General features: G+C 40.9%; 1 protein-coding gene across 23 annotated transcripts in view; it reads right to left on the bottom strand.

Annotated features, from left to right (window-relative positions):
* The window catches only part of DST (dystonin), a 291,993-nt gene that overhangs the window by 63,215 nt on the left and 215,452 nt on the right, over window positions 1-13,326 (bottom strand). For all 23 annotated transcript variants that reach the window (XM_077174926.1, XM_077174932.1, XM_077174929.1 and 20 more), the window contains 3 exons: window positions 11,723-13,197; window positions 1,796-1,957; window positions 586-756 (listed from right to left, as the gene is read on the bottom strand). In XM_077174926.1, coding sequence (XP_077031041.1) covers window positions 586-756; window positions 1,796-1,957; window positions 11,723-13,197 — 1,808 coding nt within the window. The remainder of the gene's footprint in view (window positions 1-585; window positions 757-1,795; window positions 1,958-11,722; window positions 13,198-13,326) is intronic.

Genomic DNA, 13,326 nt, shown 5'->3' with positions numbered 1-13,326 from the left:
TATATTAAATCCCTGGGTGGCAGTGGGCCACACTGCATGAATTGTATGTTTTATTAGCTACATTATCATTCTTTTTTCTATAACCACTATTAAAATATGACAAAGTTGATGACCCTGATAGAGTTTCTACATTAGCACAGGCCACTTCCCAATGGGATTCCAACTAATTACCAACAGTGATCACATGAAGATCAAGAGCCAAGGATTTAAGTCCGTAATCTGCAACCTTATCTTATCTCTAGTAGTAGAGTAAAAATTTACTAGGCTTTATTTCCTACCTTTCAAATGGCCAAATACTGGATTTTGTGCTTTCTCTCTTTCCAATGGATCTTTAACATCCTTTCTAGATAATGTTAATAAACCAGAGCTCAGACTGCACAGTATCACTCTGTCTTACATCCAAGAAGAGGAGCACTCCTCCCAAGCCTTGACAAAGTCTTGAGTTTTGAACAGATGGCTCCTTTAAACACCTCAGCACACCCCAGTGTAATATAATACACTTGAATAGATATTATGCTTTGCCAAAGACTGGGAATTTATTCTCATTGGTCCAGTGGAAGGAGATTCTGAAACCATTTCACTTACCTTCTGTTCTTGTATTTGGGCCTTGACAACTTTGAATTCAGCAGATGGTGGTTTCTGATTAGCCACAAGATCTTCTGTATCAATGAGCCAGCTAAGCAGAGATTCAAGGGCATCCTGAAATCTCCCACAGTGGAGGAGGGCTTCCTGTAATTGTGCAGCACGCTGGGCAACCTGAAAAACAGCAGAGGATCTCACCTATTCTTTTTATTTCTGTGAAATAATTAGTCAAAATATGTAGAACAGCTGTCAATATCACTAATAAATACTATTGTTTTTATAACTATTCATAACAGCACTATGTCACAATTCAGCATGAATCAAATTCATGAATTGGGGCTGGAGACATCCAATGAAAAGAATAGATTCCCAGTAAATCAGCCTGCTCTAGTAATTCCTTACAAGTTACTCCAGCTTTATGTAGCTACAGTATTATGAAATATACTGATGGGATGTTTGCATTTCAGATGGTCTTTACTTTCCTTATAGAAAGAATGAGCCAGGATTTCAAAGTAACAGCTCTCAATAAGGCCCAATAATACCATCAATGAGAAATAAAAATAGGAAAGGAGAAGGCAAATATGTGAACCACAGGTATATCTGGTTCTGCTGCATCACTCTTTCAGGAATAGAGTAGAAGATGAGCACCATTTTTACTCCCCACCCTTTCCATTTCCAACAGCAGCTACGGCTGAAGGAAGACTTCTGAAAAGTACAGAAAAACATCTACAGCCAGTTTTTCAAAGCAGTGCTACTTTCTGATGTCTCAAGCAATACAATCCTTAATGTGCTGTAAAGGAAACATTCCACCAGTCACACAAAGCTGGGCTGTATCATTGCTCTGTGCAGGTACAACAGTGTACACAGAGCAAATACAACAAGCTAAAAAAACATGCAAACAATGACTGAAAGTGGGACTGGATCTCCAGGGATCTCTTCCAACCCCAATTTCATGATTCTGTGAGTCCTTCCTGAATAAAAATCTAGAACAGACCTAGAGAAAGTTTGGCAAAACCTTATAAATGACAGCAACACCTCTGGCTTTTAGCAATATAAATCTTATCCTTAGAATTACAAAAAAAGTGATTGTGTAAAGCAAATATAATTCATATTCTTAGTGAATGTTTAATTTCCTGTATTTTGAAAGACATCAGCAAGCAAATAATCAAAAGGCAGAACACAATAAAAGCAGGACAGTATACAAGATAATAACCTTCTTATTAAGAGTCTTCCATCGGGTGTTGACATCTTCAAGGTCGTGTTCAAGGTTTTCTGTGCTGGTACTTTTAGCAGCACTCTGAATAAGGCCCTGACCCAACCAATTTACTTCCTGTTGTTTTACTTGTAAGGGTTCAACTTCTTCTTTCTGGAATACCTGCAGTTGAAACCCAAGACAGACATGAAACATGGTAACTTCAGTCATAAAATGCGTATGATGTTTACATGACAGCATGCAACAAAAACGTTACTTAAAACTGGTGTCTAGGAGAAAGGAAGCCATTCCTTGTCAGGACCTTCCTAAGAAACCATTAATAAATCTAAACAGAATAGACTCAATCTAAACAGAGTAAATTCAATGCATCATAGAAGGGGAAATGGCATACATTTCCATGAGTAGTTTTAGATAGGAAGGAAAAGAACAGAGAAAAACAGAGGTGGTGAAACTTTAGGGGGTTGAAAAAAGAAAACTTCTGATAGAGGGGAAAAAAAAAAGACTGGACAAATTTATCTGTTTAATTATCTATCTATAAAATCTAACAAAAAATGGCACAGACCAAGAGAGACAAGTGGGCATTTTTCCAAAATAGAACTAAACCCAAAGTTTTAAGTCAAAGAAACAGTGAAGGAAGAGATATGTTAAGATCTGTTAAGGAAATTATAATGGTAACAAGTGAGGAGGAGGCACTACGGATGCTGTTGAAACAATATCCCGGCAGACACCCAGGAAAATGGGCTTTCATTCAAAGGATACTCTTGCTAATTGCCAAGGCTTTGACCGTGCCCAACAACAGTTTGAACAGTTTTGTGTTTGCTTTATTTTACTCCTGCAGGTATTTAGGCTTTTTCAGAGCCAGATTATTACCATTAGCAACAGCAATGTAAATCTCCATTTGTATTCAGCAGCATTAAGCTGCACTGACACAAGTGTCAATGAGATCAGAAAATGGCCTGAAGCCCCTGAATTAATTACACAGGCCAGTGAAAAATAACCAATGAATAAACAATGCTAAAGAATGCTCAACTTTTGACCCTAAATCCTTCAATTTCTATAGCAGCATTCAGTAACAGTTTTGGTGTACACTTAGTGCATTCAAAGCAACCTTTCTCAGCATCCTGAAAAAGCAGAGATCACTCTGAATGTACCAGCAACTCTCCTCTTTTGCAACAAACACACTGTGGCAAGTGATTGCTTTTAAAGCTGCAGACCTCAGGTGGCTGAGCACACTTCCACCAGCTTGACAAGTTAATCTAGAGCTACTGCAAGTACACTAAACATGAGGAGTAAAATAAATTAAGCATCCCTAAGAGATTTGTCCTACAGACAAAAAAAAAAACAAAAAAACAAAAAAACAAAACAAAAACTCTACGACTGTGGTTACATGAAAACTGAGAGCGTGCAATGAGTTGGCTGTTTCTAAAAGAAGGAAAATGCATGTGTTTTTCTTGACTGTAGGGTAAGGAGGAGGCAGAATAATATTTCAACACAGAATCAATAAAAAATTCTTCTTTTATGTGCTATGAAGTCCCATCGTTTGAGAACAACGTCCTACCACAGAGAGGACTGATCTACATAATCTGCCCTTTAAAAATGCACACATTCTTTGTGGAGAGAAGCTTAAAATAAATTACAATTATTGCTGAGGCTAAAGTTTACCAGAACAACTTAGCAACAAAGCTTGAAGTATCTCAGATTTCAACCAGAGTGGGAAGAAAAAAATTACAGACCCGGCAAACACCCTTTCCTTATTACAAAGCTTCCCTTACTCTCTTACCTCACCCAGCACTCACAAAGCACTGCAAGATCCTGCGCTTGTAAAATACTACTGTAACGTCAGATCTGCTTTCTGGCACACAAATGCAAAAGGCATCTTTCAGAAGAGGCGGTGAGCCTTTAATCTGCCTGCTTTGGAAACCACAACCATCTGATACTGTTGCTTATACCTCGATGAGTAAGGCTGCTCAGAACACATGGCCGCGGCTGCCCTGGAACGGCACAGCCCGCGACCGCACTCGGGGCAGGCACCGAGCACCAGGACAGAGCACGGCGGAGCCATTCCAGGTCGGGAGCAACAGACACCAGCTGGGCAGTAACAACCCTGCTCCAAACAGCTGGAGTGACAACCACGCCCTCAGACTTTGCCCCCAGTTCATTTCCCACACTGACTATTTCACCCATTTTGGACGCCCTGCATGCAAATGACACTGATCACTGCATCTGCCTAATTAATAATTTTTTTAAAGTTACGATTTTGCAATGATGGCAAGACTTAAGAGTTTTAAACAAACATCTTTATGGTTACACTACAACTATTTCATAAACCTATGGATTTTTTTTCTAGTTACCTTGTTGGACAAGAGGCCATTGCAGACTGTATCCAAGGTGTCTTGGATGCCAGTAGTCCAGATATTGCCTTTATTTCCCTCTGAGAAAACTTTTGAGCAGTTTACAGTGCTATCTAATTCAAGCTGTTGAACAGAAAATGCCATTTCATTTGAGCCTGTACATACTACACTGCATTCCTCTGTATCAGATAAAATTTCATATTTTGCGAAATCCAAGTCACTGGTATTTACAGCAGCATTAGTGTAATAAACATCTACATGAAGAGATATATCATCCACATAATCCTCCTCTACTGTTGTGACTTGCATTTTAGTTTTTTCATGAACTTCATATGCATTTTCCACTTCATTTTTGTCAGGGGTAATACTTCTTCCATCACCTTGAAGAGGATCTTCATGTGACAGAATTTGCTCTTTGAAACCTTGTAAGTGGGAGCATTTCCCCTCCATCTCTTCCTCATCAGTCTCACATGTCTGGGCATTGTTTTGTTTTACTTTTCCAGAGGGTAAAATGTCATGCAAAGCCAGTCTGCAGTTTTCCTTGACAGGGAGACTCATGCTTGCAAGCAGTGGGGTTTGCTGCTCTCTGCAAATTGCTGGCATATATGGTGTGAACTGACCTACTACATGGATGTCTTCTGCAGAAGACACACTTCGTATTTGAGTTTGCTCCCCTGCTAAAGGTGTATCTTGTTTATCTTCCCTTTCTGTTGGAGGGCTGCATAAACCAGAATCATCCTCTTCCGAGGTAAGAGAATTCGTACCCCATTTGCATTTGCCTAGTCTAGCTGCCTCTGACGGATCAGCAGTTTCATTAAAGGAGCTTTCACTTCTATTAGTGTAATCGGGAAAGCTGGGTGGAACAAGCATTCTCCACGATCGTCTGTGCTCCTTCTTTTCAGTGTGAGACTTCACCTTGGGCAACCCAGCTGTCCGAATTATATCGCTGTTCAGCTTAAGAGCATCAAAGATCATTTTCTCATCCAACTTGTTAGCTTCACGGCTTCGGAGCTCAAAAACACTGGAAGAAGTAAGGGCACCATTGGAGCACAAAGTACTGATGTCCAGTGTTCTGTGACTGTAGGGTAAGGTCCGGTCTGTGAAATGCCTCGAGGAGAGGCTGCCCTTGGAGCCTGAATCGATCTGTTCATTCAGCCGCACAGTGTCATAGATAGACCTCTGGGGAACGTAGCAGTCTTCAATATTTAGATCCTCATCTTCCTCCCCTTTGCCAACACATGGAGGATTCTGACGTAGGCAGTCTGGCCTGCTAAGTGGCTTCCCCATGTTGAAAGTATTCACACAAGTATACCTCCGTTTTCACAGATTCAGGGCAAACATTTAAAAAACACTAGCAATCTGAAGAAATAGTAAACTTGCCCTTAGCATAAGATGCATAGATATGAAAATATACATCATAAGATAGGAAGTGGCTGAGGTCATTCATAATCAGTGCATCCGTTTAAATTCGACTTTACCTGGATATGAGGTTTTCCACCCCCCAAAATATAAAGTGCTTCAGTAAGAAAGTAACAGAAATGTCCCAATGTCACAGAAAAACAAAGTATAGCAGAAACCAGCAGTAGCCCAATATGTCAAATACTCAGTGGAAGGCTTCATTTACTTTTCCAGGTCAGAATCTGTATCTGAAATCTCCCAAATAAGCCTTCAAATGAACAAGTGTTACAGAAGGCAGTACATTATCTTCTGTACATGACTGCTTAACTGTAATCCATTTAGCTGGCTTGCAGGGTCCCATCTTCTTTATAAATAAAGCATGGCAGCTTAAAAAGACAGAATCCACAGTGACTTGTATGGTCCTGACCAAGGCACGGAGAAAATCCTGGGGGGTGGGGGGAAATAAGTTAAATCCAGAACAGTAAGAATAATAAAACAGCCCTTTACTTTTTTGGCAGTAGCTATAAATAACCTTGATCTGAAAGGCAGCTTATCCTCCTCTCGTAACGGGCTCGTTCGCGGTGCCTCCGCAAGTCCCACAGGAAAACATCACTTTCTAGCAGCCAAGCCAACGCGTCCTTTGAGCAGCCCGTCGGAAGACGAATGTTTCAGCCCGATTCTCCCGATGCCATCCCGGAGCGCTCTTTAAGGCAGCTGCAGAGCCGAGCAAGCGTGGCGCGTTCCCCGAAGGCACGGCAGGTTTACATTCGGCAGGTCCCGACTACAAGCTGCAGCTAGCGGGCTGCCCTCGCCTCCTCCTCATTTCTGAGGCGCAGCTGCTGAGGAGCCGAGGGAGGGAGGGAGGCAGGGAGGGAGGGAAAGCCCCGCCGAGCAGCGCCGGCGCGTCCCGCCCGCCCCGCGCCCCGGCTCGGCTCGCTGCAGCCGCCAGGAACGCCCCGCTCCGCTCCCAGCAAACATCGGCCCCCGGCCCGCCCGCGCCCCGAGCGCCGCTCCGGGGCTGCCCTCCCTCCGGCCCTGCCCGCCGCCGCCGCCTCCTTATCGGCCCAGCCGCCCGCGCCTCTCGCTCGGTGCCGTGCCGGGGGCCGGCAGGGCAGGCGGCGGGGAGGCTCCGTGCCCGCCCGGCGGTGACATCACTGCCCCGCTCCGGAGCCGCGGGAGCGGCCGGCACCGCTCCGGCCGGCTGCCTGCCCGGCCGAAACTCCGGGAAGGGCAGGAAGCGGCGCTTGCACCGCGCCCGCCATCGCCCCGTCTCATGGAGCAGTCATTTCAATGGAGGCTTCCTTTCCAAAGTTACACCGAAACTTTACCGCTGTTTTACTTAAAAAAAAAAAAAAAAAAAATTAAAAATCCCCCAAGCTCGCTTAGTGTTTAGATTAGGTGTTGGAATAGTCACACATTGCTCCACCTGACATGCAAAGTTCAGTCCAGCTTTGACTATTTGCAGTCTGGACACTGGCTCTGAGGCAGGAGTGTAGGGTGGTGTTGGCTGACAGGGCAGCCGCTCCTGAAGAATTCAGTTCCCACTGACAGAAACATTAAAATATTGGGGAAAAAAAAAACCTAACTATATCTGAAAGATCTTTTTTTTTCCCCCCTCCCTCTTTTTCAGAGGGATTTATTGGAGCCCTAAACCAGCCTATCAGGACAAAGATTCCAGATTTGGAAATTGACATCTTTTAAATACAGTTTGACACTTGGCACCTACACTTCTAGCTCATAATCACGGAGGGGAAGGGTTGGGAGACTCACAGGTAATTTGCCAACACCACAGCAGGAGTTGCCATGACCGAGCAGCTCCACTCCAGGAGGAGCCAAACCCCAACGACCTGAGCTGCTGGTGTGACAGCAGCCATCAGTTTTAGGGACAATTCAGATCTCAGTTTAAGGACAGCATAAGGCACTTAGTGCTGAAACTTAACACAGTGCATCCACTACAATCAGCTTGAGCATTCTGCATTAAGCAGCAAGCAGGATACACTGTATGCAAGAAACACAAACATACCACACTTCATGTTTATTGATTTACTTAATAAACAGTCAGCTACATATCAAAACACTAAGGTAATGCAAAACAAATTCTCTCTTCCTCCTCTCTGGTGAGCAGCCATAGATCATTTGGATTATGCCAAACAGATAATCACCTCTGGATTCTCTAGCAGAGAATATACTCTAATGGTAAAGAGGTGAAAAGAATTTTAGATACTTTTGATGAAAGGTCCTATCATCCATGGTTATTTTCACACAAAACAACCAAAACCAGATAGATCCCTGCTGAATTCAGAAAGTGCTGCATGATTTTTAGGGGAAGTGTATTATCTGAAATTGGTCTGTATTTGTTCAACAGCAAAATTATTTTAACAGTTTAAAAATAGTTTACCATTTTTCACTGTTTCTGCTGAAGACTTTTGTATGACAGGTTAAGTCACTTTCAAAACTCAATTCTTAAAAAATTTTAATACTTGCTTATATTACCTTTGCTTTTCAATACAGACTGTAAGTGTAGTAAATCCCATGGAAGATTTTAGTATCTTATTCTAGGGGTTGTAAACAGCGCATGGGATGTGCAACACTTAGCTCAAAGAGAAACTTAAAGAGAAACTTCTGATTATGCCTTCAACATTATTTGCCTTCAAAGCAATAGTCAGAGGACTGACACCCTCTACATAACTAACAGGACATGTAGATGTGGCATTTAGGGACATGGCTAACAGTGGACTTGGCAGTGCTGAGTTAACATTGGACTCAATGTTCTTAGAGGTCTTTTCCAACCTAAACAATTCTGTGGTTCTATAACATAAGCCAATTAAAATCTTAGTTCACGCTTATTGGCAGGAATACCCAGGCTACCTAAAAATTCCCATAAAGTCCAATTAGAAGGCAACCTCTAATGACCATATCTACTTTAAATCCGAAAATAAAAGCAAAAATCAAATGAACCACATACTCATGAAAACTGTTACAGTGACATGTTGGTTTTACTAAGAAGAATGACATAAAATAATTCAACTTCGAGTTCTTTCTGTATTTCAGAGAGAAACTAGCTGCAAATGCTTCTTCAACTGCAAACATTCTAGCACTGTGCAGCTACTCAAACCCAGAGTGTTTGGCTCAGTCCATTTGCACAATTCTTTTTTGTTTTGATTTTGAAGAATAGTGGCAGACTCAGCGTACCTTAACAAACCTAATTTACTGAAATTTCCTTTCAGGACTAATCTACACATTGCATACAGACTTTGGGGTAGAAAGTGTCTTACAAAGCCAAGTTAATTAGTACTTTTCTGTGTGTGTTTTATATTAATTGAGATAAATTCTTCATTTGATTATACTCTTCCTGAAGTGAAGTAAGAATCATGGTTCTCCTTTGAAATTAACTGCTCTGAAATTTTCATTTACAGAAAGTAAATTTTATAACTGCACTGTAAATAAATATAGTTTAACACTGATGGCAACTACTTACAATTTAACACTGACGGCACCTACTTTCAATTTAATACTCTATACTGACTGGAATAAGCACATTACAAAGAAGAAATGTAAATAAAACAAGTATGCATATGCATTTTAAATATATATATAAAAAACACAACTCAAAGCCAGTTTATCTTTTAAAAAGCACTATGTGTTTTAATGTCATGCCAAGAAAATGCACGCAGCTCTAACTCTTTGTACATAAAAATTGGTTAAACCACAAAAACCACCTCTGGCCCATTATACAAGATCCTTCCCTGAAGAGTGAAGATTTCATGTTAATAGATCTATAACAAAGAACAACTCTTTTGCTTTACTCTTTAGGAACTGGAGTTGGCTGTAGCTGACCACAGAAGCTAAAGACATAAGGAGCCAGACAGTGGTTTGGTGGCCACAGCCACACTTTCAGGTTGTGTGTGTTTGCGTACGTGCACAAACACCAGAGCAAACACAAACACATCATGAGTGGAGCAGGATCTGTGGGATCCAGTCTCCCTTCAGTTTGCTGCCCCAGGTAGAACTGTTCTCTGGAAGGGCAAAGAGTATAAACAGATAGATTACTTACTGCAATTCTGATATACTCCAGTAGCACTGACACCAAGTATTAGGAGAGTTGATCCCTATCCTCCTGCTATAAGTATCTCTTCACTAACTACACTCTCACTTACTAAAATTTCCCATTCTGGTCTCCTTATTTCCTTTCTTCAAAGGCTCATCACTCTGCTGTTTTATTTCTGCATTTGCTTCTCACTTATTTAAACAACCCCTTCACTTTTTCATCATTCTTCACCTCCTGTTTAATGGCATTGTGTTTTTAATCATAAGCAAAAGCATGGCCTAGAATAGTTGCTTCAAGCAAAACACATTTCTAAGCTTATAAATATCTCATATAAATACAATCCCAGAGTAGACTTCTGGATATAAACATGCTGCTATCACTGTTCTCCTTTATGTCTTGCCAGGGATTTTTTTTTGGTCTCCTTACCACACAAGCCCTTGTATTATCAGAGATGCTGTCACCCCACTGGTCTGCACAGGTCTCTCACTCCCAATCTGCTCAATTGTTGTGTTGGGTCCAATACCCTGATGAACTAAAACACTGGGACAACACATAGGGAACTGGATTTTCCTACCATCTGCTCATCAGCTTGTAACACTCCAGAAATATTTTTCTTTACAATAAAACACATATTTGTACATATACAATTCATTGTGTAAAATACGTATTAACAAAGACCTGAAGCTGCTCCTAATGTTTGAAAATGTAAGAAATGTGGTGAAATCAGAGATCCCAAACTGGCTACAACTGAAGTCCTGTACAGTCAATGTAAGCAAGAGCCTTCACAGCAGGAGCTGTTGCTATTTTCCAATATCCAAAGTGTTTTACTAACCATATACAAAGAAAAGCCATTTGTTTCTCTTTTAAATTGAGATAGACTGTTAGGATAGACTGGCATACAATTTTAATCCTCCCAGTCTAATGGAATCTCCTCTTAATGTAACTATTTGTTCAAGATTTTTGTCTCTATTTATGCATTCTCAAAGATCACCAAAACTCACAGTAACTTCCATTTGAAATTCCCAGATGAAAGTTTTCTGGTTTAATTTTCCTTTTCAATATAGCTTAAACAAGCAAAATGCACCCTCTGTTGGCCAGCCATGTAATGATTCTTTTCCAAGATCATCAAAGAGCATGGCTTATCAAATCCTGCAATGAAGGTCTGGCTTTATCATCAAGTGTCAGCTAATGTACAAGACATACAAACATTTGAATCAATATTATATTGGAATGAAACCAAAGCTGTTCAGAATATTCAGTGCTACTATATAGCCACTAGGAGATTTATGATTTTTTTCAAACACTGCTTACATCTATAAATCATTCTGATGAGCACTGGAAATTCATTTCTTGTAACCTAATCCAAGCAAATATCTGTACTTATTTCAGCAGCAAAGCTCAATTAACACTCACTATCACTGCAATGCACTTATTTGAGCTGGACATGGATTGCTAGCTGGCATATTAAAAAAGCTACACACAGAAGCTCTGGAGTGCATTTTGAATGAGGATGCTACAGAAAAATCCCAATATCATACGGGGGTTATTTTGCCTGTTTTCTTTTTATTAGGATGCTTCTAGGTAAGGGTGGAATTCAGTGAGGCAAAACTGGCCAGTGTATCAGAACAGAAAATGGCAAAAGGTAATATCTTAAACCTAAATATCCTGAAAGCTATATCCACATGAATAAAACCTAAACTACTCAGTTGAGCAAAGTGAATGTGGGCTGATATGTGAACACTGGAGTCCAAAATTCACACCACTGTGAAGATGAAAGTTGGGTAATACGTGGACATCAAATAGAGACAATATGCAGTTTCTCAAAAACAGAAAGGCAGATGGATTACAGAAGATAACAAGATGGTGAAGAGAGGTGAAGAGGGAATTGGGGTGCAGGAACTGGGAGCTGAGATGTAAAATTCCCAATGTATTCCAAGCTGTAGCAAAGGAAAGCTTCTCTGGAGCATAAGATCCCCATTTAAAACAGATAAAATGCATACAGGCAGAACAGACTGCTGTGAAACAAGACTCTTCTGAGGTCTGCACTTAACCAGGCCCTTTCACTATAATGTTTAATAAAATGGTATTGTGGTAAAACACTTTATAATAGTAAGAAAGCAATCTTCCTACCTTGAATGTATTCAGCTGCTGATTAATAGCTTCTGTTTCCATTCCAACAGGACCTTGTGACTCTTCATGTTCTTCAGCTCTCCCAAGCAGAGTGGAAAATTCTTTTAGCTTAGTGTAAAACTCCTCAACACGGCAAATAGTACCCTCCACTTGATCTTCCCTGGCTTTTGCTCTGTCTTTTAGCTTGTTGCACTGCTTATTTAGAGCTTCCAAGTCTCTCTTTATACCAACAAGATCAGGAGAAGCTTCAGCTTCTGTGGCCAGCATAATTTTACAGTTTTTATTAGCATTTTCATTATTCATTATAAGATCCTCCAACTTTTTCATGAAACATTTTATGTCCTCTCTCTGTGACTGCAGTACCTTGAGATCCCTCCCCACTGGAGCCATGCTATCAAGTTCATCATCAAACTCTGCAAACTGAGAGAACATCTCTCGGATGCTGTTTTGGAAGTGGCCAATTCCCTGCAGTTTGGTCTCTAGGAATGAGCACCTATCCTCAACTTGCTGCTTCACTGCAGTGTATTCTTGCTCCAAAGATTCAGCTTGGAGTAAGAGGTCAGAAACACCTGCTGAATCAGAAGCTTCTACCACCAGCTCTTGGGCAAGCTTTTTTGCTAAATCAACGTGAGGCTTTAAAGCTTGCAAGGCTTTCTGCTGGGCCTGCATCATTGTCAGGTGTTTGTTACTGAATGACTGTGGTCCAAGTGAGTCATGAGCTTCCAGATGCTCTTTGGCACTTTTAAGCTGTCTTTGAGTTTCCCTGGATGAGTCCTGAAACTCTTTCAGTCTTTGTGCCATATTTTCCAAGCACTCTCTCTTCTTATGTAACTGTTCTGTAACCACTTTCACATTCTGATTCAGCACCTTAGTTTCTTCTTGAATAATTTCTTTATCTGTTTGACTTGCATTGAGCAAACTTTCAGCAGAATTGTTTATTAGTTCCACCATCCCATGGTGTTTATCCAGGTCCTTCTGCCATGCCCTCACCTGAACAATAGAATCCTCTATTTCAACAGGGTTTATGCCAACTTTCAGTTCACACAGGTTGCTTTGGCACTTCTCTATCCATGGCTGCAGATTTTCTACATGCTGCTTATATTTGAGGGCTTTCTCCAGACAATCTGCTAATTTATCTTCCCTTTCTTTAACCTTTTTTTTCATTTCATCCCAGTTATTCTTGAGTGTGGCAATTTGGGATTGTAACTCTGCTTTGTCATCTCCTTGAGTCTTCTGTAAGATACTTTCTCCTTCTGCAACAATTCTTTCATAGGAACTAATCTGATCAGTCATTGTCTTCTTAAAATCTTTCTGTTCTTCAATGAGTGATTGCAAGGCCTCAAGTTTGGCTGAAATAGGACGAGCCTGGTTCAGCTCTTCTTTCTTTTTGCTTAGCCAGGCCTCAAAGTCTTTGGACATCTGCTGGAACTGATGAGAAGTGGTATATGCTGACTGAAGCTGCTGAACATGGTTATCTACAAAGGAGAAGGCAGCACAGAGGTTCATTAGCAGAACCTGCTAGTATTCAGTGAAAAAAAAAAAACTAATATTGATTGTATTATGCATGATCATTAACTTTAAGAAAGCCAGTCCTTAGTATGTGG

Source organism: Agelaius phoeniceus, chromosome 3 (genome assembly GCF_051311805.1).
Source record: "Agelaius phoeniceus isolate bAgePho1 chromosome 3, bAgePho1.hap1, whole genome shotgun sequence".
NCBI lineage: Eukaryota > Metazoa > Chordata > Aves > Passeriformes > Icteridae > Agelaius > Agelaius phoeniceus.
Note: the sequence above shows the minus strand (reverse complement) of the source record. Positions and strands in the feature narration are given on the sequence as shown.